At 37.8% G+C, this 26,198-nt stretch overlaps 1 protein-coding gene across 3 annotated transcripts; it reads left to right on the top strand.

Annotated features, from left to right (window-relative positions):
• Positions 1-198: 198 nt before the first annotated feature.
• On the top strand, positions 199-24,346 carry LOC124135692 (SHC-transforming protein 1-like). Of its 3 annotated transcripts, XM_046501156.2 has the most exons (14): positions 199-317; positions 4,931-5,076; positions 9,627-9,780; positions 11,295-11,365; positions 11,913-11,973; positions 12,175-12,294; positions 12,611-12,664; positions 13,027-13,205; positions 13,444-13,585; positions 14,288-14,381; positions 16,263-16,400; positions 17,491-17,630; positions 18,138-18,269; positions 19,122-24,346. In XM_046501156.2, the coding sequence occupies exons 3-14, from the start codon at positions 9,628-9,630 to the stop codon at positions 19,257-19,259; spliced, it is 1,422 nt and encodes a 473-aa protein (XP_046357112.2). In that variant the 5' UTR covers positions 199-317; positions 4,931-5,076; position 9,627; the 3' UTR covers positions 19,260-24,346. The 3 variants fall into 3 exon arrangements, with proteins under 3 accessions (XP_046357112.2, XP_046357111.2, XP_046357110.2); XM_046501155.2 differs by lacking the exon at positions 4,931-5,076 and having other exon boundaries at positions 200-317; XM_046501154.2 differs by lacking the exons at positions 199-317; positions 4,931-5,076 and adding an exon at positions 543-660.
• Positions 24,347-26,198: the final 1,852 nt, after the last annotated feature.

Below are 26,198 nucleotides of genomic sequence, written 5' to 3'. Positions count from 1 at the left end.
TTGGTCGGCAGGATCTAAACATTTGTCCCTATTGGTTCATTGATATTTACGGAATATTTGACGAAGATTGTCGAAATTATGAAGCACCATATTTTTTAATATGACTATTCATCAACAATAAATAGCTTAGATTTAAGGATGGACGACATTTTATCAATCACAATACCATTATATTTACAAACAACTTAGGAAATAGCAGGCATGCGCACTGTCCTTTCGATGGAGAACTTCCTGTTTATTTCGCCAATCCCACTTCCTAGTTTTGGTGGGATGAGTTTATGAACAGGGTATTGTTTGCTTTAACAACACACAATCAGGTAAGGCGATATGATATTTAAGCGACGGTACGTTCGTTTATTTGGAGAATGATATCGATCGGTAACTAACCACTATTTCCTATAATGACTTTAAGTACTTTTTTAGCTCACGTTTTACTAAAAATAGAAGGTTACAACATGTTCTATTTGTCATTGCATGCAGTGAATGGTTTGATTGTATACAGTACTCACGATCTAGACTATGATTCATTTAAACCTCACACGTGCATATTCTATTTATGTGATGCAATCAGTTTAAGATAAGTATAAGAGGTTGTGCTTGTGAATTTGAGAGACAATTTAGAATGGGTTTTACCAAACATTGCTGTAAGTCTAAGGCAGGGTGAGTTCCACAACTATTTATGAAATACATACTAAACTTTCCTTCTATGTTACCATGAAAACATGGATCTCCAGCTATTATTTCATTACTGATTACATGTGAAAACATGTTCTTCAGATACATGTTTGAGTATTTTCCTGTCATGTTCGCTATTACCAACATGGTCAGTGTTAAATTTAATTAATCATGACAGGCAAAGAGTCCTGTCATAACAATCCTGTACTATAGAAGCAAATTTCAAGGACCTCAGTAAATGTCTTACAAAGCATGTCATTTGTCTTGACATATCCCCTATTAATATGTCTAGGAATGACATTGACTACCAAGCAGTCTTACATTTCATTCCTTGTTCATAGTGACATAATAAGATAGAAAAGAATTATAATTTTGAACTATATTTTGTCATTGCATGTCACAAACTTATGAAAGCACTCTAGAACAAGAGTAAACCTTAGCGAAATTTCTAGTTCTAGCTTTACAATAGGACATTTTGACATATTTAAATCCATTTTTTCTGTTCCAATTTCTGATCAGTTTCAATAGTTCATGAAACAATTGTGTAAATATGATGTAACATAATAAAAATGTTTAACTCAGAATCCATAAAACAAGATCCTTCTAATTTCACTAGTATGTGGTCTTTATGAGGAAATGTTTTTATTCTCTTTTTGTACTTTGTTATGTTCAAACAAAAGTATTGACTACACAAGCTGTAGTAAGTAGACGCACATTTCAGATATGTTAGTCTGGGGAAATATTTTGTTGTTGTATTTTTCTGATTATTATGATAACAATAACATATTCGGCAAGCTATTAAAAAGTAACACATATTGCACATGTCAGAGGACACCTCTAACACAGGGCAGGTTGTTTCGGATGAGTAGGCCTCATTCCCTGCAGAATCAGTCTTATTGTTGTTTTGTTCAATCAAAGCAAATAAGTATAAACTGCACCAATAATTTAATTACTTTGGTTGAATTTATTCAGTGGAGTCATTACATTGTTATTTCTTTAAAATGTTTAATGTTTTAGTGACTGAACACTACACATGCTGTATTCATGATGTCACCAAACGAACCTCACCCACAAAGAGATTTCTAATGACTTTCCATAGTGACATCACATGCAACTCCCTCTTTTAAACAATGACAGATCAAGGGTGAAATATGGTGACCTCATTTTGTGGGTCAGTCAGGTCAAGCAAGATATCATAATTCTCCATATTTGGGTATGAGGATCCATGTATTTAGAGGCTCCCTGGTTAGAAACACTGTGCCATTATGAGATTATCACACATCAGTAACCACCATGCTTCAGTGACTTTCACCATTTGCTAATTCCTTGAAGCAGTCTTCTGAGTATATCACGTATATTTTACAGTAGTCATTTACCCCTACAGGCAACACCCAGGCCAGCTGTAGACACTCCTGGGAATTAGACATGCACCACTGGTCTCCAGATTAAGAGTTGATTGATTATGGAGATGCTGTTTATCTTGCATCCAATGTTATGTAATAGCTTTGAATGATGATAATGGTATTTGGTGTTTAGCTGTGCCTTCAAGGCAGATATTTGGCATATAGACTCAATAAATAGATTTCAGCCATGTGATAGATTTGAAAAGTTTATTGGATACTGAGTGACCTTTTTCTGACGGCAGGAAGGTGCCATGTTGAATGTAGAGCCTTACTGGTAGTTACAAAGTTAGTTCTGTGTTCTCTCAGTACCCAGTGGAAAAGATAAGGCCCCATCATTAAAATTGCACAACACGTCAAGCAGAGGGTACCTTATTAACTGCCAGAAAGGGGAATCCCCTTACTGGAGGATAGTTTTTGTTTGGGGGACGATTTATTGTGTTGTATTTTATTGTCTTTTATTCACTATTTCCGATTTCATATTTAATTTTGGTCAAGCGTTTCAGATTAAGTATAAAAATTAAAATCTGCAAAGTTGCAATGTTGACTTTACTTTCCCTTTCAAGCTCAAGTTTTTCATAGTATTGTGTTTAGTGCAATAATTTGGATAGGTGATATTAGTAAGTGATGGACATAAAGGCCACATTTGTTTTTTTATCTTGTTTATATTTTTTAACTTAATACCAAGCAGTGAAACGTGTAGGCATCTGAATTTAAAAAAAATTAATTTGGCACAATGATTAAGAAAAGAAATTTAAAACCATTTCCCTGGCAGGAAAATCCTAAGCAATGGTTTAAGAAATTTGTTGAATTAAAACAATTACTTCATTGTCAATATATTTTTTTTCATTTATTATTTGATAACATTGTGATTAATTTAATTGTTTCTCATCATGCTCATATATAAAAGTTATTGTATTTGCAGAAAGTAACAAGTCAATCTCAATACCCATAGACTCCTAGTCCTGCACCATGACTTTGGAATGTATTTATTTTATAAAAAATAAATAAATTAGAAACTTATACAAATTCCAAGTCTAGCCAGCTCTAGCTAGCTCTATTCCACAGTCTATGAAATCAGCATAGGAAAATTATTTTTAATTTTTAGAGTCGAGAAGGGTATTGTGTGATATAAGATTTCATCGACTAAATGTTTGTCCAATAGGCCACATTAGTTAACATAATGTATCATTGTGATCCTGCTGGTTAGTGAATGTGATGCTGGTGGTTAGTGAATGTGATCCTGTTGGTTAGTGAATGTGAGTGAATGTGATCCTGGTGGTTAGTGAATGTGATGCTGGTGGTTAGTGAATGTGATCCTGGTGGTTAGTGAATGTGATCCTGGTGGTTAGTAAATGTGATCCAGGTGGTTAGTGAAATGTCCAAGGAAACTAGATTGTGCATTTCATTTGACTTGAATTCCTGCGCTGATGTACTTCACTCATCCACCTATTCCTACATATCCCTGATGTGTTTCACCATACACAAGGGAGAGCAGAAAATTCATTCTTTGATTATATAAGCAATAAACATGACAGGTAAGGCTTGTTCATCAGGGCTAGTAAATGTTTCTGACTGCTAGCCCAACTTTTAATGCTTGGTAGTTGGCAGGCATTACAATGTGTAGTTAGTCAGTAGGTATTATTATGTGCACAGGCACTGTAACATGCACTGGTATTCGGTAGGTATTAAATAGGGCTGCAACGAATACACTATGAGGCGAAAACGATTTGTATCATGAATATAGGGTAACGAATACGAATATTAATTCACGAATACAATAACAAGTCAGCAGTTGATATATCATTTGTCATATTCAGCATGTTCAGTGAGGCAACAACAACATAAATTATTTGACATGGTTTGTTTATTTTTTAATATATTATTAATTATATTATCCATTTATTTACTGCATTTATCCAGGTACTAGTTTCTGCTCAAATGCAACAATGACCAGTGACCACAATACTGTCAAATTAAATAGTATAAGAGTGTTGTCTTTTGAAGAAATCTATGCATAAAATATGTTCTTATGGGTATTTTTTTTATGTAAATGCATATGCTTGCATATTCATAAATATTCAATTCTAGTGGCCAAGAATAACGAATTCAATTCATGAATGGATACGGTTCGATTCAACGAATACGCGAGTGAATCGTAATAGCCCTAGTATTAAATCAAATTCCTATCATAGGTAGTCAGTTGTAAGCATCGTGTCCGTACAGACTATGTTTGATCTTGAGAATAGTTAAAAATATCTTATCGTGATATAATGTCAAGTCTCACTTCAACATGAAATTCTGTTTACATGAAATCTTATGTACACATTCCTTTGTAGCGGCACCCCAAATCATGATTGCCAGATACTATGTTTAGATGTGAAGGCATTACTCTGTTCAATAGTCAATACACTGGGGGAGTGTTCAAGACAAACAGGAGAAAAACATTACTAAATTTCACTGAAGCAGAATTGTAAATTTGAAACTGTTTTCCTACTTTTTTGTGAGTTGTACTATAGACCTTAGTATATTATCTCTGTGTGTACAGATTCAGCTTTGTATGAGATACCTATGTCCGGGACCTATGTCCGGGACCCAACACAAGATTTAGGGGAAGCAAGGAACAAATGACTTTTGTCTCCTTTTTTTTAGCATGATGAACTGACATAAATTATTTGTAGGCTCACAGGGTCACGCTTACCATTGTAGGTCTAAATATATCTTTACTTGATAATACTAGTGACACAGTCGTGGGTTTAGGCATGGTATGCATACTGACCCAGTTTGCCGCTACACGCACTGAAGGACAGTTGTTGAGTCACAGGACTGTTCATGTAATACACTTCCTGCTTCAGCTGACTTTGGACTAGTCCACATCTTTTTGACTTGGACAGACAAGTAGGGTAACCAGGAAATCAGTCCTCTCTCAGCAGTGACACAGACCACCACACGTTGTGGTCACATACCAAGTCAGTGCTCTTGCTGAGGAACACATATTGAGGTAAATAGTTTATTATGCTGATTTTGTTTTTTTATTTTGGCATTATTTAGTAAATAAATGTCAGAAATGTAACCAGGGTAACCTTTGTCTCATTTTGAAATAGAACTTGTAGCATGGGATATTTTGTTAATGCTTTTTTCGAACTTACGTGTTCTGAATAAATCAGTGTTTGACATTGACAGAGGTACTGAAGTTTGCTGATGTGCTATTTGTATGTATGGACCCTTAAATCTTCAGCTTGTAACTTGACGGCATGACCAAGACCCTTTGAATTCAAACACTGTATATGATATTTCAACAAGAGACCCAAACTTCTTTACTGTTAACTTGTACTGACTTGATTAGACGCCAGGCTTCAATTACATCCCAGGTAGTTTTTTTTGCATGGAATTCACTATTATTATCTTTGTGTTTAAACGCTGGGGGGAGTGTCTCAAAGAAATATATGCCATGGTGTTTAATTGAAGTTTTAGTGATGTGTCACATTATCTCTGTGATAAGTTTATTGATGAACAAATAATGAAGGATAAATAATTAGGTTATTATTTATTATTTGAATGATACTTAAAACATGCTTAAAAAATGTGACAACATGGTAGTCCTGTTTGAGTTAAATCAGTTGAAATACAATCATCATGATGTAACTTTGATATATTGTTGACCTATTTTCACGATGTTGTTGTGCTTAATGTAAATAATAATGTAACTGTAGTTATGGAAGATAATCCAGTAATTAAACACTTACAGAACAATACTTACCTTTAATGCCAATTATACAATGTATGCTATTTCTCATGTCACTATCAATACATTGCTATTTGTATATGTATCATGTTTGGGAGATAAGCAAAATTTGCTTGTTTGCCAATCCCTCCACTTTATGGAAAAAAATATGTTTATATCGATTTTCACCCACACCATTCATAATGTGTATATTGTGTTCTTATGTTAGCAGTGATAAAGACATAGCTTGATAACATACAGATGGATTTGGTGACTGGGTTATAAATATGATGTGGTGGTTATATGGACATCTGTTGACAAGTATTAAATATCATGAATACTGTACTATTGATTTTCCTTTTCTTGTGGTATTATGACCACATATACTATGTTTATATTTAACCATAAATGCAACATATTAAAAGTTTCAAAGAATAAAAATGAGTTTGTATTAAGTTTTAAGGGAAAAAATGATTGTTTTTGCTGCAGAATTTAGCAATTTTAGATGCAAAAATTAATAATTTTAATTCAGAATTTGTCTGGGACTGGATAGCCAAGCTCCTGTCATCTCAATACTATAAGGATTAGGGCTGGGATTAGTCCAAATTTACTTCCTGGGTGCCTGACCCCTTATTCCTACCTGGGTACGCATTGTAGGTCTCAAGAGTTGGGTACAAACTGTCTGATTGGGAATTGATTTACCACAGCCCCGGCAAAAACTATTTACATACATGTATCAAACGATCAGATCATGCGAACATTGAAGTGACGAAAGGTTTAACTTTTCTCAAGCATATACAAGTCAAAAGGAATGTGTACATCGTCAGAAAGAAATGCAAACATTACCAACTTGTACTGTAACCACTGAGCTATAGTGACTTTTTGTCATTAAATGATGTATCACGTGACTAACCACGGGTCCAGGTAGAACTGTGGGTACCCGGGTCCTACTCAGTACCCACCCAACCCAAGTATCAGATTAACCATCCGAGCCTAATAAGGATGGAATATAATCAATCAAACAATTGAATAATTAAACAAAGTTCCATGGCTGTATTCAACATGCCATGTCATGGAGCTGTGTTCTGCTGTATAAACATGACTAGCATGACATGTCATGTAGCTTTGTTCTGTATTAAGATGACCAGCATGACATGTCATGCAGCTTTGTTGTCTATAAACATGACCAGCATGACAAGTCATGCAGCTGTGTTGTCTATAAACATGACCAGCATGACATGTCATGCAGCTGTGTTGTCTATAAACATCGCCAGCATGACATGTCATGCAGCTGTGTTATCTATAAACATGACAAGCATGACATGTCACGCAGCTGTGTTGTCTATAATCATGACCAGCATGACATGCCATGCAGCTGTGTTGTCTATTAACATGACCAGCATGACATGTCAAGCAGCTGTTGTCTATAAACATGACCAGCACGACATGTCATGCAGCTGTGTTATCTATAAACATGACCAGCACGACATGTCATGCAGCTGTGTTGTCTATAAACATGACCAGCATGACATGTCATGCAGCTGTGTTGTCTATTTACATGACCAGCATGACATGTCATGCAGCTGTGTTGTCTATAAACATGACCAGCATGACATGTCATGCAGCTGTGTTGTCTATTTACAAGGACCAGCATGACATGTCATGCAGCTGTGTTGTCTATAAACATGACCAGCATGACATGTCATGCAGCTGTGTTGTCTATTAACATGACCAGCATTGCATGTCATGCAGCTGTGTTGTCTATGAACATGACCAGCATGACATGTCATGCAGCTGTGTTGCCAGCGTGGTACAAATACAGAGATTTGTCACATAACAGTACTGGGATTATTTCCTCTGTTTCATTTTCACAATATTTGAGAAGATGATGTTACCACCATGTCCTCGCTGTGAGTGGAGTGCAGTGAATCGTTTCTGTACAAATATCCCAATGGGGTGTCTAATATGTCGTAAATAGCATCGTCACTCTCCCAACCAAGCGGTATTCATATTACCCGGTAATCCTAAAAAAATGAGTTATCATGGTAATCAGGTAATCAGGTAATAGGATTTAAGTCACTATGTATGGATATCTTATAAATCCCGTAGAAAATATTTGTGTTTCAGATAAACCAACTGACTACATATTATCATTGAATATCAAAACTGTCACCATCTTCCCGAGGCAAGGGAGTTAACTGACTTTAAAAGTCCAGTTTCCATCCTTGCCGAACTAGGCTGGTATTATGGAGTGAGATTTTGGCTGGACTAACGAGTCTATGCTTAGTCCAATCAAAATCGCACACTGCAATCAAAATCCAGTTCGTAAACTGTCAAGCAGAATTCGGACGATTGCAGGATTTGCACAGCATGTGCACCGCCAACTCGTTGTAAACAGATTTTTTCCAAATCTTTTCAAGTTTTTAATCAAGGTGCTCATGTGATTTGATGCACTTCGCGATGTAAGACCAGTTTTCTCACAATATAGATCTTGATTATCGATCAGATAGTCTTGACTGGGCGCCGCCATTTTGTTTGAAGCAAATGCAAGTGATACAAGAGGTGGAATCTGATTGGTCCATAGGAGAAGCATAGAAGGGACTTATCTCGTAACAACCACTGGTGGTGCTACGATCGAGCCCAGGAATTCCAGCCTAGTTCAGCAAGGGTGGAAACTGGACTTTTATAGTCAGTTAACTCTCTACCTCGGGAAGATGAACTGTCGCTGCCTGGACCTACAAATTTGAGAAACATTATAATTAACATAAGTTCTAAACAAGCCATCAATGTTCAACATAATTAAAATATTTATTTTATATTATTGTTGCCTGAAACACAAGTATTTTGGGGGCTATTGTGATTAGAATTAACTGTAACCACTGACACCAGCTTCTCAGTTTGGCAGTTGGTATGGTAGACTAAGAACCTTGATGTGCTGGAATGTTAGTTTGAGCTTGGTTGAACATGTTGAATAAAACTTGCAAGATCAGATACCCAAGTTCCCTCCGATGTCTAGATTGCTGGCTAGCTAGCTTAAATAGTTCTATGTGTCATTTTCAAATTTCAGTAACTTTAATATGCAACAGTATTTTTTACCAGAAATTTTATTCTTCGAAGGTGTCAATAAAGTAAATCCAACTCTGATCTTGCAACCTCGATTCATTAAGGATAGAAGTTTGGATCCAGGCAGTTGTTTTTGTTCAATAATGTAACTGTGTTACTGGGTTGTAGGACTCAGCTATGAACAGGAAGTTGTTTTGTACCCGGAAGCTGTAATATTTATAAGAACCGTGTGAACAGCTAGTGTTTCTGACGGGTAGTATCAGCAGGTTAGCATTGCTGTAGGACCAGCAGCATACCAGACATTGATAAATGCCAGTAGTTTCGACCTTATGGTTTCTTATCAAATAGAGAGGTGTTTTTTCCCTGAACGAATGTTTGACAACATTTTCTGCTTTTTGTTGTTGCCCAGCAGCACATGCTATAAGATAACTGTGTCATATTACAATCACACGCATTCACACACACACACAATACGTACATTATATGCCCCCCCACAAGCACACACACACACATGCACACACACACACACCATACGTACATTATATCCTCCCCACGCACACACGTACATATACATTACATGCCCCCCCCCCGAAACGCACGCACGCATGCGCACCATACGTACATTATATGCACCTTAATGGATCTGCTTTGACTTAGCAGATTACGTGTCATTGTACCCCAACAGTGTGAATCATTGCTCATGCTATTACTTGTCTGGTCCAGTGATAATGTGATAATGTGATAATGTCTGTCTTCTCTTCCAGCATGGCTGGTGTGATTGACAAGCTGCGGAAGAAGAACAAGGTTCCTGCGTCAGAATGGTCCAGGACAGGAAGCTTCCTGAACAAACCCGAGATAGGCTGGATCCACCCAGACCAACAGCTGGAGCCTGATGCAGGAATCTGCTATGGTGTCAGGGTATGTGTCAGATGTATATTTTAACTGTAGCACCACCTGTGTCAATCTCATTACAATCAGATCTTACTTATCACTACTGCTGAACAAAGTCCTCCCATTACCGGTCATGTCAGAATGACCTTCACAGACTTTGACCGATGAAAGAAATGACTAACCCTAAGTCATCAGAAAGCCACTGTGTTGATCTATACGGCACTAGTTTCAAACTTGCGACTTTCATTCCCGACTACACTTTGATAAATATTTTCTTGATTACGACAACTGAAAGTCTTATAGATAGCCTAGATTGTCTAAAGATAGCTTAGATTGTATGGCAACACTTCCCACAGCTATGCAAAGTCTTTTCTGTTCAAATAGTTATCCCACTGAAGTGAGAGGACCGCCTCCATGGTCTAGTGGTAGATGGAAGGTCCGGGGTTCGATCCCCAGCCGCGTCATACCAACAGACGTAAAAAGATGGTACTCGTTGGTACCGCCTCCATGGTCTAGTGGTAGATGGAAGGTCCAGGGTTCGATCCCCAGCCGCGTCATACCAAAAGACGTTAAAAGATGGTACTTGTTGTTACCGCCTCCATGGTCTAGTGGTAGATGGAAGGTCCAGGGTTCGATCCCCAGCCGTGTCATACCAAAAGACGTTAAAAGATGGTACTTGTTGTTACCGCCTCCATGGTCTAGTGGTAGATGGAAGGTCCAGGTTTCGATCCCCAGTTGCTCGGCATTAAGGGGCTAAAACAAGGACTGGTCAGCTCGGAGTCAGTATACTGTGTCTGAGTGGGGTATTCATGTTCAACTGTGACTAGTACAAGCACACACACGCACACGCACACGCACACGCACTCGCACTCGCACACACACACACACACACACACTCGCACACTCTCTCTCACACACACACACTCACACACTCTCTCTCTCACACACACACACACACTCACACACTCTCTCTCTCACACACACACACACACTCTCTCTCACACACACACTCACACACACTCTCTCACACACACACACACACTCACACACTCTCTCTCTCACACACACACACACACACACACACACACTCTCTCTCTCTCTCACACACACACACTCACACACTCACACACACACTCACACACACTCACACACACACACACACACACACACACACACACACACACACAGAGGAATAAGTCGTACAGCCCGTAACTGTTGTTCGGAATACGCTGTTTTAACGATTTCCAGGTTGCATGACTAGAAAACACATTCTGGCTGACTCTTTCCTGATCTGGTAAGCATCACTCTGATTGATCCAGTGAAAGGTTGTTTCAACATGACCTGTAATGGGATGTTCTCAGATCTTTGTTTAGCGGTAGTGTCCATTACAATACATATGAAAAGTGTAAAAAGTCTCATAATTTCTTGAGAAAGGGTTCTTGAAAATATACAAAAAAGTACCATGCATTTGTTACCTGAATCTTCATCATTTTATGAACATTGTTATCATGATCTGATTACATGTTTTTCTCAATCTGCAGTATATTGGTTGTATAGAAGTGAAGGAATCCATGAAATCTTTAGACTTTGAAACAAGAACAACACTCACAAGGTAGGTTCACTGTTTAACTTTATTTAAGAAATAAACGACGATTGGAAGTTGTTTATTGTACAATAAAACACTATAGGGAGAAGGATGTTATTAAAATGTACAAGCTTTAAATATATTTACCCATATGTTTTGGTTTGGTTTGGTTTGGTTTGTTTGTTGTTTTACTCCGCACTCAGCAACATTCCAGCTATATGATGGCAGTCTGAAAATAATCGAGCCTGGACCAGACAATCCAGTGATTGACGTCAAAAGCATCAATCCATGTAATTGGATCGATGACATGCTTCAACCAAGTCAGCGTGCCTGACCACCCAATCCCGTTAGTTGCCTCTTATGACAAGCATAGTCGCCTTTTATGGCAAGAATGGGTTGCTGAAACTTATTCTACCCCGTATGTAAATAATGCTGACTCCCTGAATAGAATCTGACCTCGGAAATGTTGCGTAAGTCCATAACTGTATAAATTCATTTCTATGACAGAACGATTCCGTATGATCATTTCTGGTGGATGATTGTTTATGACAAGATCATATGGCTTTTGTTACAGAGAAGCAATCAACAGAGTAACAGAAGCAGCTGGACTCAAAACAGCATCGAAGAAACGAAAGGTTATTTTTATTCTTTCCTGAGAAGAATATGTCTCCCTCAAGAGAATAACAGTGGATAAAAGTTCTTATTAAATCTTTCATTGACTGAATTCAGAAATGTTATCCAATATTGATATTTGTAATATGAAGCTTGATTACGTTTATTTGACAGTATAAGACGCATATATATATATGACAGTTAATGGTCATGTTGTATTTTAGGTAGAAAAGAAGATACAGAAAATGATCGGCGACAATCCGTACATGCAGTATGCTGGATCCAATGTCAATCTTACCATCACTGTGGAATCCATTAATCTTATGGTCATGGAATCAGGGGAGGTAAGTCTCTTGTTGCAGACCACTACTGACTACTACTACTACTACTACTACTACTACTACTACTACTACTACTACTACTACTACTACTACTACTACTACTACTACTACTACTACTACTACTACTACCTGAAAGGGAATTTGTTAGACATTAATATAATATTGAATGACCATAAGTTGTATGTATATGTTGTAGAACAGGGAGTGGGGGTCATTGCAAATATTTTTTTGTCAATAAAACATCATTTTGCAAAATTTTCAGTTCATTGAGAATTTCATTAAAAAAATATTGTATACATCATTGTTTTTCCCTCCACAGATTATTGCTGACCACCCCATGCAGGTTGTGTCGTTTGCCTCAGGAGGGGATGCTGTAAGTAGAAATACTTCTTCGTACTTCTCACCGTGTAATGTGAACAATCTTTAAAGTAGCATCATTGTGTTGAATCCTAAAGGTGATAGGTGTCACTGCAGACAGTGAAACATTAGAGTTACTTCAAGATGTGCATGAAAATGTGTGTTTGGGACACTGGGAGTTTTATCTAGTAATGAAGGTTGTTAAAATGAGAATTGTAGTCACGGTTTCAGATTTAAATATTTGTGCTGACCTTATAAGTTGCAAGCATTTGCTAAGGCCACAGTAAATTCATTGTTAGATTTTCATCCAAACTTATATGAAATGTTAAATGGGATCCATGGAGTTCAATCATTGAGTTCATGTTTGTTTTTGGACAGGAAACATTAGATTTTGTGGCTTACGTTGCCAAGGATCCCCAGAAGGGCCGAGCTTGTCATGTGCTGGAGTGTGGGGGAGGACTGGCGGAGGACGTGGTCACCACAGTCGGGCAAGCCTTTGAGCTCCGCTTCAAGCAGTATCTCAAGAAGCAGCCTAAGGCTGTCAGGCTGCCAGACAGGTGAGACCTGTGATAAGATGATGAGGCTGTTACTGATGAGGATGATGTGCGATGGGCATAATGCCTGTGGTGAAGATATGGTGACAGAAATAATGAGATCATTTCATTGATAAGAAACGGGAAAGGAAATAGTAGGTCCCAGTTATAGTTTAAGTGAAAACAGTGGGAAATAAGATGTCTGAAATTAATTTGATATAGCAATGTTAATTGATATGATAGCAGAGCTGTATGTTTTTAGGCAAGAGAATCCTAGTTTTGACAACAGCAAATGGGGTGATGAAGAGGAATACTACAATGACCACCCTGGGGCGTGTCCCCCCTCACCCCCTATCCCTGAAGTCCCCCCTGTCCCAGAGTACAAGTCTCCTACCAATGTACCGGTGAGTGCACAATAATTCATGTTTCGATATATTTGGAAAGATATCTATGATACATTCATTTCTATTTAAACAGATATTATCCTGTAAGAACAAGAATTCAGAGCTCCAGATAAGCTGCGTATCTGCGTAAAATACGCATCAGAAATGCAGAAATATGCAGTAAAATGAAATACAAGCGTATCAAATACGCAACGAACATTACAGATTCACTACAAAAATAAAACTTGTGCGTATCATCAAAATATTGTGAAGTAATCCTGCGTATTCAATTAGCAAATCAGCAACTTATTTTGAAATTATAAACAGGCATTCCGTCAACCTTGCCAAACTCCATGATGACAGTTACATCATGATCATTTGCCATCACACTTTCTTGTGGAAGTATCGTGGTATTTTTGAGTCCTATAAAGCTCTCGAACCCACACGACACCAGTTTGCAGGGACTAGATGAATAGTGTTTTTAAATATTTAACTTCAATACCCACATGTGTAAAAACTGGTGGGTAACAGAAATTTGAATACCCAGATAGAATTAATGATACCCAATGATTTTAAAATGCATGGGTAAAATACCCACAACACCAAAAGCTTATCTGGAGCTCTGAGAATTATAGTCAATTATTGATATTAAAAAAGGTTTAAATCTCAGTTTGAACAACTTGTAGTTTGACTATAATGAAATGAATAAATTGTTGTGTACAGGTTGGTCTGTATGCGTCGGTGAAAGACCGCAAGGAGAATGGTCTGCATGAGGGGCAGCTGATAGATCTGAGAGATGCAACGTATGACAACACAGGTTGGTGCAACAACTTCTTGTTACTTCTCAGCTGTCATCATCAGTTATTCCATGTTGCCCTGATAGGACAGACTATATTCCTTATAAATTCCTTATAAATTATAACAAGAGACTCTGTTTTAAAATAACAATGAGCAGTCGTTGTTTTTCATGCAATAAAACACTGCGGGGAGAATAAACCACAAGGGGTGCAGCCCCGAGTGGTTTATTCTCCCTCCAGAGTTTAATTGTATGATAAACAATGACCATTAGTTGTTTATTTCTTATATGTGACATCAACATTATGTACAGACTCTTTAAAGATGTTGATAAATGTACAAGTATATTTACCCAAATTTTAATAATGATCACTCCCTGAATGGAATCCGACCTCTGAAATGTCAGACAAGTCCATTTTATGAACAGACGGGTTACGTTTGCTATTTCCCGCATATTCTCATAATCCTCACAATGGACATCAGTACCTTTTCCCCCAAACACTGATGTGTTCCCTTCGTTCTGAACTTAAATACACCATAGTCACCATTGTATTTTATATCATAAGTCACAACAATAAAACCATGTGACCATAAAAGATTAATACCTTTCCATGCTATATTTGTTCAAATGACATGATGTTTGATGTTCTACAATGCTTTCTGTTTATCCATTAATAGCAATTAATTAATCACCAATAGTGATGCTTCTTGTACCAAAAACAGAACGAAAGAATATTTTAGAAATTCAGGGAGGAGAATAAAATGTGCCAAGTTAATAAAATAATGTGTAGGAACTCTACACACTGTTTTCCCACTGAATCACTGAAAATTCAGAGATGCATTGGAAGAGTTATTTTTAATTACTTATTGGCTCATGTTTGGGAAGGATAGCAAAGGTACATGTTGCAGGTTTCCACAATCATAAACGGACATGTCGTTGCTTCTACCACCAATTATGTAGAAGACAGGGCGCGTCAAGGGAGGTAAATCGTCACTGTAAACTCGCGTACAACGGCGTGAACTGAGGTGCGCATGAATAATTCTTTCAAACACCTTTAATATGGTAAATGATGACCAGAATAAGGGAATCATTAGTCTCAATGAAAAGGAAAGGGGTAAACTTTCAAAATTATAACTGCTTATCATCAGCCGTGGTGAAATGAGTTCAATGATTGATGAACATTATTCTTCTAGTAGGTGCACTTTAAAACATTTATCAGTACCCTGTGGCACAGTGGAGAAAACTTACATTTCTGTCCCTTCGTAGTCCTAACAGACATTCAAACAGCACATAATCACACCTGTTGACAACTAATGTCCAGAGTTGAAATGTTCGTTTAAAACTAGGGCTGGGACGGGTAACTCGGGTAACTCGGGTACTCGTTTTGCCAGGGCTATGGTAAAAAGATTCCCAATCCAACATTTTGTACCTATCTCTTAAGACATACAGTGGGTACCCAGGGAGGGTCGGGTAATAGGGAGATAGTACCCAGGTAGTAAATTAGGACTCGTCCCAGCCCTAGTTAAAACCTATATTATATGTAAAATAAGATGCCTCCTGACTCCATTTACAGATATCCCAATATGGTGTATGAGTATGAAATGACTTGTTTCCGACTTTAGTCATCAGGAAATTAGGTGACACTGTAGAGGTTGACGGATTCTGGACAAAAGGGGGGTTTATGTACAAGAACTGTTGAAAGCAGTACAGTACATAGCTTTATCCTTTCACCTCTGCACTCTGCTTTTAGGGGTTGGGTACATTAGAAGAGTGGGTACCACCCCTTTTTACTTGCAATTCCACCTGTGGTTAGCAGAACCCCCCTTTTTAAAAATCCAGATGTCAAACTATTTTAGATACAAAAACAAAGACTAAATTTTTATGTCACTGGTTGTTGTGTAGGAGCAGCATCGGCCTCGGACCGCATGTTTGATGACACAGTGTATGACAACAAGGAGAATGGCATCATCTATGACAATAAAGACAATGTCATGGAAGAAATGATTGAAGGAGGAAAAGCAGCTGATCCTTTCAATCTGGGTAGGTAGAACATCTGCCTCAACGTTACCTCTGTGTACCACTCATCTTCCAGGCATGTTTTGGCAGTATTCACTGATTGAATCATGTTTTTGTAAAAAATCTCAAGTTCCAATGAAAATGACATCTTAGAGCTTGCTAAAGATCTACAAAGACCTTCAGACGTCTCTTTACGGAACAACCTTTGCGAACTTTGACCGACCAATGGAAGGACTAACAAAGTTGACAGCCAATCAGAAAGCAGCTTTCTCAAGCTTTTTAGCACTTGTTTCAAAATGGCGACTTCCATTTCACGTTACTTTACGTCTGAAAAATATTGTTTTAATATTTGAAATATGACCAAAAGAAAATATCTAGCATGTCCAATAGATAGTCGAAATTGTGTGCCAGTACTTCCCTTTTCAATATTCAGGTGTTGTGAGAACTGAGATGTGATTTTAAATACATTGTGCTGCTGTTTCACCTGTGTGCCCACAGGGACTAAGCTGTGAAATTGGCAATATCATTAAGATAAGATATTTTACTCGAAAGGATTTCTCTGCATGAAGATCTGACAAAACATCCATAGAAGGTCATTTCAGGAGAGCTAAAACCGCGACAGAGCTCATACATGCCCTCCAGAGTATAACCCTTGGGGTGTAGATGCCATGTCGCTCAGAAAGGCAGGGTGTTTGAATTATCCACAATGATATTATAGAGTGGCTTTTGTTTTTGCATTTGGAACTCCTTGATCATATTCATTTGCGAGATATACAAATCAGATATGCTGAGGATTTAGAAGCCTTGGCACTCATTGGCTGTATGGAAAAAGTGTTATCATATGAGAGTAAAAGGTATGGTTTTGATGAGATATGGAAACTGCAGTAAATGCTTGCTTTCAATCAGTAGTGATAAACGGGCCATCTAGAAAAACAAAACAAAGTATTAAATTAGGACCTTTACTGTATCAAGAATAATTTTATGCAAGTATTGATAATGGTGTTTTATTGTGAAGGTTTGAAATTAAGAATTTGACTTAGAAAGCATTCCAGACCAAACCTTTTCAGGCAGAGACACACATCCTGACCTCATCTGTTGATTTTCTCCTTTCCAGGTCAGTTTGATTCCAACCTGCCAAAGTCTCCTGTGACAGACAATGTTCCAGCATCAGGTGCCATGAAGCCCTCTGGTGGCGCCGTTAACTCACCACCAATATTTGAAGAGTGGTTCCATGGCAACATTGGCAGGAAGCAGGTAAGTGCCAATTTCAAGTGTTGTCCAATCTGTGTTTGTTCAAATAGTGTGTTTGTCTTGTGGAGTTAAGACACTAACTTTTTCATTTCATTTTACTGGTAAAATGTTTCTTATGATCTATCAACAATAATATTTACAGTTGAAGTAAGTTTGTATATGTATCCAACAGTTATGAATCAAACAAACATTGTTGAACTGTGAGAAAGAATATCTATTGGACAAGACATAGTGTGAAATTTGGAAACACTGCAAATTTGTCCTTGTATTGAGTTCTTAAAGTGTAGGTTTTCAACATTAGTGTGTATATGCTTTTACTGTAGTTTTCATTTCAACAAGTGTGTAGCACGCCTCACCACAAAACACTGCTTTTCCAACTCCAGGATCCGTTATATCTAATCATGTGGATAGCAAACAGAGCACTCCCTTCCAGACCAGTGAACTGTAGCCAAATATTCCCAGTGATGAGCATTATAGATAGAAAGTAGAATGTGACTTTTGTCCCTCCAGGCTGAAGACCGACTGGAGCATGACGGGGACTTCCTGGTACGAGAGAGCAGTAACAGTCCTGGACAGTATGTGCTGAGTGGCAGACAGAATGGACAAGTCAAACATCTGCTTCTTGTCGACCCTGAGGGAGTGGTGAGTGCATCAGTTGTAGGGAAGGGGGTGGGGGCACTTAGACCAGGGTGGGGGCACTTAGACCAGGGTGGGGGCACTTAGACATGGGTGGGGGCACTTAGACCAGGGTAACTTAGACCAGGACATTCTTTCAGTGGGCTCTGTATCCTCGATTATCCAGGATATTATTATATCTTAGTTCCATTTTAATATATATATATATATCTACCCTGCCCCATCCACCACTAAAGCCTCATTGCGGAAGTGACATCACAGTCTCTGTCACCCTTATCGCTAACCTACAGAATCTGCAACCAATGAAAATGGCTTTCTAAACAAGAAGTCTAAACAGATCTACATTCAAAATAGTGGCCTTGTTATATTTCAAATAAGGATTTGTTACAAATCAAACAAACTAGCAGGAAAAGATATTTATTTTCTTGAGAAATAAAACAGGTAGTCCTTATGCTACCATGGGTTTCCAGTTGTATTTGTGATGGTTCATAATAACATGTGTCAAGTACTTGTGCTATCATTACTTTCCCTGTATGGAGTTCCTGAAATCGATATCATGTAATTTGATTGGATGAATACTTTTAGTCAAGTCATTTGAACTGGACTCAAAACGAAGCTTTGGTGGAGAATGGGTCCAGGGTTTTTATCATAATTCAAAGGAGATACGATATGCTGTATGATCGAGGAGGGGGGTCCGAGGTCCTGCAGAACATGATAAACATTAATGGACACTTTAGTATCACCATCCTGATCAACGGAAAAAAAAAGAAGAGACTGTTAAAATAATGTTTCTAGTATTCACATAAGATCTACTCATACCTATATATTGCTAACTATTGTGATATTCTTGTTTTCTAGGTAAGAACTAAAGACTTCATATTTGACAGTGTGACACATCTCATAACCTACCACCGCCAAAATAATCTACCCATCGTCACACAAGGCAGTGAGCTCCTGCTTGTTCGACCAATCAAAAATAGCATTTCAGCAATATGATATTATCGCTGAAACCAACAGAAAACAGGAAGAGTGGAAGTATTGCGTTGTCTTCCAGCGTGTGTAAGCCAAATGTAGACCATCTTGTATTAACTAAATGAGAAACCCCTGTGGTATATGCGATGTTAACATTGTGTGGTTTAAACAGTGTCTGTAAACCATTTGTGTAAATCATTATACAAACATGAGGTGTACACCTGGAATATTAACCTTGTATATATTATTATATATACCTTTTGGTTTAATTCACGCGGTAGGAATCATGGTTTTAACAAATTGATCTAAACCATGCTTTGATCGCATGGGTGACATATGTTTTAAACCATGGTTTGACAATATGGTGTCACTCTAGGTTTAACTATATGTTTTAAACTATAGCTTGACAATATGGTGTCAATCATGGTTTAACTATATGTCTTAAACTATAGCTTGACAATATGGTGTCAATCATGGTTTGACTGTATGTCTTGAACTATAGCTTGACAATATGGTGTCAATCATGGTTTGACTGTATGTCTTAAACTATAGCATGACAATATGGTGTCAATCATAGTTTAACTATATGTCTTAAACTATAGCTTGACAATATGGTGTCAGTCATGGTTTGACTGTATGTCTTAAACTATAGCATGACAATATGGTGTAAATCATGGTTTAACTATATGTCTTAAACTATAGCTTGACAATATGGTGTCAATCATGGTTTGAGCATTTGTCTTAAACTATTGCTTGACAATATGGTGTCAATCATGGCTTGACTGTATGTCTTATACCAGGGCTTGACAAAATAGTGTCAATCTTGGTTTGAGCATTTGTCTTAAACTAAAGCTTGACAATGTGGTGTCAATGATGGTTTAACAAGGTTTGTTTGACTGTGGCACAAATTGAAACCATGGATACATGCAGGGATGCAACTAAACCCGAAACATCATCATCCCAGGTACTGATACTAACATTTTGGGACACCCCCTAAAGAGCAAAATTCTGCTTGCCTTAGGATGCCTTTCACATCAGACAAACTGACACGGGCTAGCAGGCTAGAGCCAAGTTGCATCCATGGTACCCAAGTGGAGATGGCTGAAACTGTCCAGGTATATGCAGGCTGGAACTGCATGTTTAGGGGCAACTGTAAGAAAATATTCTGAATACTGAGGTTGGACCTTTCTCCAGTGTGTATAGTATAGGAAGGCGAACTCTCAAACTACACATCATTCAACAACTGGCTTTGGACAATGATATGGAAGAACAATATTGCAATAAGATGATACTTTTACAGCCCTAATTAACAAATGTGCTTGTCATTCTAATCTTCTTCCTGTTGCTGAGCAACAAGGAAACGCCCAATGTTCTCCTGCTGACCTCGCGGTTGTGTGTCGTCAGGGTCATGTCACTGGTAAAGCAGGTGGGCTCGTTATCACACCTGCACAGGTGTGGCCATAGCGTTAAAAATGAAAGGCAACATGCAAGTTTCTCAAACTTCAGTATTCCTGCTGTTTGCCAAATGATGCATGTAACCAACTGATGTCTGAGTTACGTTTTACATGTTACATTGTTTGGTGTATTGGATACACTTTCTTTGTTGTCTGACTTTATGTTTATACTTGTCCACTGTTTGACATTTAAGATACTCATGCAGGTATCACTGCTCCTTCAATTTCACATTTTATAACATAAGTTCCTTCAGTATAGATAATGGATTTTTAATCCAACACAAAACAGTATTGTTGACACAATTTTTAAGACTATTTATGATGGCTCTGACTGCACAAAATATTGTATAGTAGTGACATTATTTTGTGTTGAGATCTGCATATAATTGAATGTACATTGGAACGATGATTTGAACACTGGGATAATAACATGTATGTGTGAATGAATAGGCATAATTATAATGATCTTGCTGTGAACAGGTGAAACTGGTCATTTAACAAAATTCCCTCCCCCAAACGAGCTCAGGCCCAAAGCATAGTAGTGACCCTTGTGTTTGAAGATCTCCAGTTTAGTATCAGTAACATTATCAATCCCATTAAAATCAGATCTAAGTTCTCGCTACCCCTAAACAAAGATCTGAGGACATCCCATAAGGGGTCACGTCAAAACGATCATGATCATCCGGATCATGAAAGTGACAGTCGTAATGTGTTTCTAATCATGCATCCTTGGAAACTTTAACACGGGGTATTCCCAACGATAGTTAACGGATTAACGACTGAATCCATACAATCTGGACCATCTATTAGACATTCCAGAATGTTCTTTTGTTCAGGTTTCAATTTTTAATTGAGAATTTGTCAAAATATGTTTCGAAGTGTTGTCGCCATTTTGATATTAGTGACGTAAAGCGCGAGAAAGGTGCCTTCCTATTATCAGTCATTCCATTGGTCGGTCAAAGTTCGTGCAAAGTCGTAATGGGGTGCCCTCAGATCTTTGTTTAGCACTAGAGAGAACTATGATCTGATTTGAATGAGATTGAAACATTCTATGATAGGCCTATTGTACCGACCAGGCAGCCATTATGAAAGTAGGTTGTTACATTTAAGGATAAAGCTTATCTGAACAGAATCAGGGTTAAAGGCTTTATTGCTTGGGAGATTGTTGTGCAGACTTCAGTGGATGTTGAATTATTCTTAATATCTCTTTATGATTAGTATTTCATAGATTGTTTAATGATACTAATTGATAAGCAAAAGAGGGTGGTTGACTGGGGCAAATATTAATGCACATGTTTTACAATTTCCATATTTTGTTTTGAGTATTGCTTGTATGTTTTTTTGACATTATAATTTATTCAAAGAAGCATTCCAGCTGTAGTGATTACTAAAATTCTCACCAGTAAATTTTCTGTGGGTGAGGCTGTGACAAACAAAGGTGTATGTTACTGTAGATGTTTGAGCCCAATAGTGTGGATTAGATGAAGAAATTACAGAGGATTGTTTTGCATTTGTCCATGTGTATGGCTTAGTTAATGATTCATATGTTGATTTGATTTATTGCATAAGATGTTTATGTTTATTGATTGCTATCATAATGATTAACATAAACTTATACTGACAGACATTTTCAGGACAGAACAAAATGGGGAAGTGTGTGTGTGTGCGTGGGAAAGGTGCACGAAAGGTCACAAACAAAAGTAATAGAGGCCTGACACATGTTGACACAAGTTGTACCAGTGAAAAGTGTATGTCCATTTATGGTATATCAAGGTGAAGGTCAACAAATTGTATGCATGTCCTACATTGCAGATTATGTGTAAAATTAATGAATGTACTTAGCTCTTTCTTATCAGGAAAGTTTGAAGCATCTGTGTCAAAACGATGCACCTTATTTTTGTTTTGTGAATATTTCAATGAGCAATAGTTGCTTTGCAATGTTGCTGTGAACAGTATTGATACACTTGATGGATACATACCCAAAATAACATGAGCATGCTTTATGTGTCACTTACTCCAGAGGCAATACAACACAGTGGAACCAGTGTTTATATCAGGGAGATATCGACTTTGTGTGTGATCAACTGTTGTTTCAACACTACTGGAGTGAAATGTACTCATATATTACAGTTGACATGGTGTGTGATTATTCAATGACAAAACTCTTACTGCTATTCTTTTTAAATAACAATACAAAATTAAATTATTGTGACTGCATATAAATCTTGGGAGGAACTGGAAACTAAGTTTGTTCTTTAACTCTTTGACTTGATTAAGATGTCAAAGTATTATGCCTCTGTCACATCTGCCGCCACGGCCATGGGGTCTAAAATATCTACGGCCAATAGCAATTATAGGGCTGCTGCAGCATTCCCACAGTCACATACTGCAGCACTCACAAATGTTAGGTTAGCCGCATGGCGTATTTTGAATTTGTGGAGACAGTAAACCTGCGGCTGCCGTATGGCCTTTGAAGTGATTATGCACTTAGAGCATCCCTGTGGCGGCCGTAGGTTTTGGGCAAATATCAAGGCAGACACAAGCCACTTGCAAGGCGCCCGCAGAGGGACCATACAGCGACTGTGCGGCCAGACTGACGCTTCCGCTACACAGGGCAACCGCACGGCAAATGCAAGGCCACCATACGCCTGACGTATGGTCGCCGTGGAACCACTCTACAGCATGGCTACGGCATGTCTATTTGTCTAATTGCTACAGCGAACACAGAAATTAAAAAAGTTATAACTCCGCGCTATATTCCCACAGCAACCCCAACGGCCCCTGAAAGATTATCATACGTCCTAGGGCGACCCTGAGGCCACCGCAGATCCTCTGCAGCCGCTGCCATAGCGCAAATGTGACTGAGGCATTAGTGACAGTGACCACAGTAATGTATGCCATAATATTTCCAGTGTAGGCTGCAGCTGAGTCATGATATGTTAAATTGTCTGTTCAGTTTAGTATCAACAGTCTTTATGTTTGACCAGAGGCATGGATGGCCTGGCTGTCCAAGGCACTGAAGAATGCCTGTGATTGTGGATTCGTATCCCAGATTCACAAGGAGTGTGGTCCTTGGTTTGTCAGACTAAGTGGTAAATGTCTACAGCCTGCACCACTTCAGGCTTTCCTTCTGTATCAAACAGACATGGTGGGATATGTATGAAATACTGTTCAAAGCGTCATAAAACACTCACTTATATATTTGAACGTCAGAGGTTCAGGTATTTTTGAGAGAGAGTCTGTGGAAATAAGATTCTGTTCCGGAATTCAAGAAGAAAAAAGTTATATGTCTGGAAAGAAAAGAGTGAAAATCTCTTCATCATAGCCTTATGCGATCATTTTGTGTTTATCATGAGCATAACTGTAGTATTATTGTGCCAAACAAATGCTGATACACCCCACCATGATAACCATGATAACCCAAGTTCTGAAGTTCAGTAGAATGTTATGACTACTGTCAAATTGTTCTATTGGAGTCTTCAATTCTCCTTAAATATTATCATGTTTTTGTGAACAATTTTTATAAAGAGGTCTTTTAACTTTTTAGTTTTTACAAATTTTATTTAAGATAAATATTTGGAGAACAGATGCTCTTTTCTTTCCACCAAGTCTGCGATTTCTGATAAAGTTTGGCAATAATGAATGAAACCAAACTGACTTCTGTGTATCCGCTATGGATACAACAATCTTGGAAGCTGTTTCTTGTCCTCTTTATGTTTGTTTATAACCTTTACAATTTTGTTAGCATATTCCTTTTGCATATCAGTTTGTACAGTTTTACATCTTATTGTATATTTAATTTCATTTTCTCATTATGTTTGTTTTGTCTACCTGTGGTTGTATGAGTTTGATGTATTTACACACAACTATATCATTTTACAGACAGACAAATTGGACTATGAATGGCAGTGTTTTTCTGGAGGAAATAACTTCATCTGTGATTTCAATGGAAGACTGAATTGATCCTTCATTAGGAGATGCTGGAATTAAAGCATCAATCCTGGCTTTAGAAGATGATAGTATGCTTGTATAATAGTCAGTATTGAAAACTGGAAATGTTGCCTCAAACTTTTAATTTCCGGTATTGTTAACATTTTGTAAGTAGCTAAAAGTCAAATTTAATTTGACTTGATGGCAAGTTATATTTCAACTGAATTTTCCTGCCAAATGGTTTGTTTTTTCCCCGAAATGTTCAACACAGTTTATGAATTACTGTGTTCTAATGCTGAACTTTGAAACTCATTCGATTTAGGAGAGTGCTGATAGTACTTGTATATATCAATATGAAGAGGTCCTTATCTTTAGGGAGTGAGTATGGTTTTACACCGCTTTTAGCAATATTCCAGCAATATCACGGCAGGGGACACAGTCCTGATCTTTAAGACAAGGATGTGGTTCAGGTAATTTCAAATTGTCCCAATAAGTGATGTGTTTTGTTGACTGAGTTGGAGTTATTTCTACAGTGAGGCACACCTCTATCATACATGCGTACTGATCTTGGAAATGATTTTAGTTGTTGTAGCATATCCTATATATGTTTTCTTTTAAAACTGTATACATGCATGCTCCTACTTAATCATAATATTGGGTTTTGTTTAGCTACAGTTGTTTACAGCTTGTCTCATCACTTGTGTGGGGAAATGAATCTCCTCTATCAAATATAGTATGTCCATTTCATAATCCTTGAATTCACATCCCCAACAAGTAACATTCATTCCTTGATCCTGGAAAGTGCAATATGATGTTCCCAGCCCAGAAATACCAATAAGTGATAGAGCTATGCAAGGTCAATACAATGCAGCTTGAGTGAGTCACTTCTATCAGTAACTGCAATAGAACCTTGATGCATGTGTGTCATCCTTGAACCTTGATACATGTGTATCATCCTTGAACCTTGATGCATGTGTATCATTCTTGAACCTTGATGCATGTGTGTCATCCTTGAACCTTGATACATGTGTATCATCCTTGAACCTTGATACATGTGTATCATTCTTGAACCTTGATGCATGTGTATCATCCTTGAACCTTGATACATGTGTCATCCTTGAACCTTGATGCATGTGTCATCCTTGAACCTTGAGGCATGTGTATCATCCTTGAACCTTGATGCATGTGTGTCATCCTTGAACCTTAATGCATGTGTATCATTCTTGAACCTTGATGCATGTGTATCATCCTTGAACCTTGATACATGTGTGTCATCCTTGAACCTTGATACATGTGTATCATCCTTGAACCTTGATACATGTGTGTCATCCTTGAACCTTGATACATGTGTATCATCCTTGAACCTTGATGCATGTGTATCATCCTTGAACCTTTGAAACACGATTCAAGGAATGATTATGAACAAAAGTGCATAAGCACTGAATATTGTTGTATGAAATGTCTTATCATCTAATCCCAATTTTCATTGATAGGAAAAGCGTTTATGTTAACAGGTTCAAAATGCACTCACTGATATATGTAGTTCTGATGTTAAAACGTGTCATGGTAATTCTGAAGT

The sequence above is a fragment of the Haliotis rufescens genome, unplaced genomic scaffold (genome assembly GCF_023055435.1).
Source record: "Haliotis rufescens isolate VD_foot unplaced genomic scaffold, xgHalRufe1.0.p SCAF_1, whole genome shotgun sequence".
In the NCBI taxonomy this organism is placed as follows: domain Eukaryota; kingdom Metazoa; phylum Mollusca; class Gastropoda; order Lepetellida; family Haliotidae; genus Haliotis; species Haliotis rufescens.
This window is presented reverse-complemented; position numbering and strand designations above follow the sequence as displayed.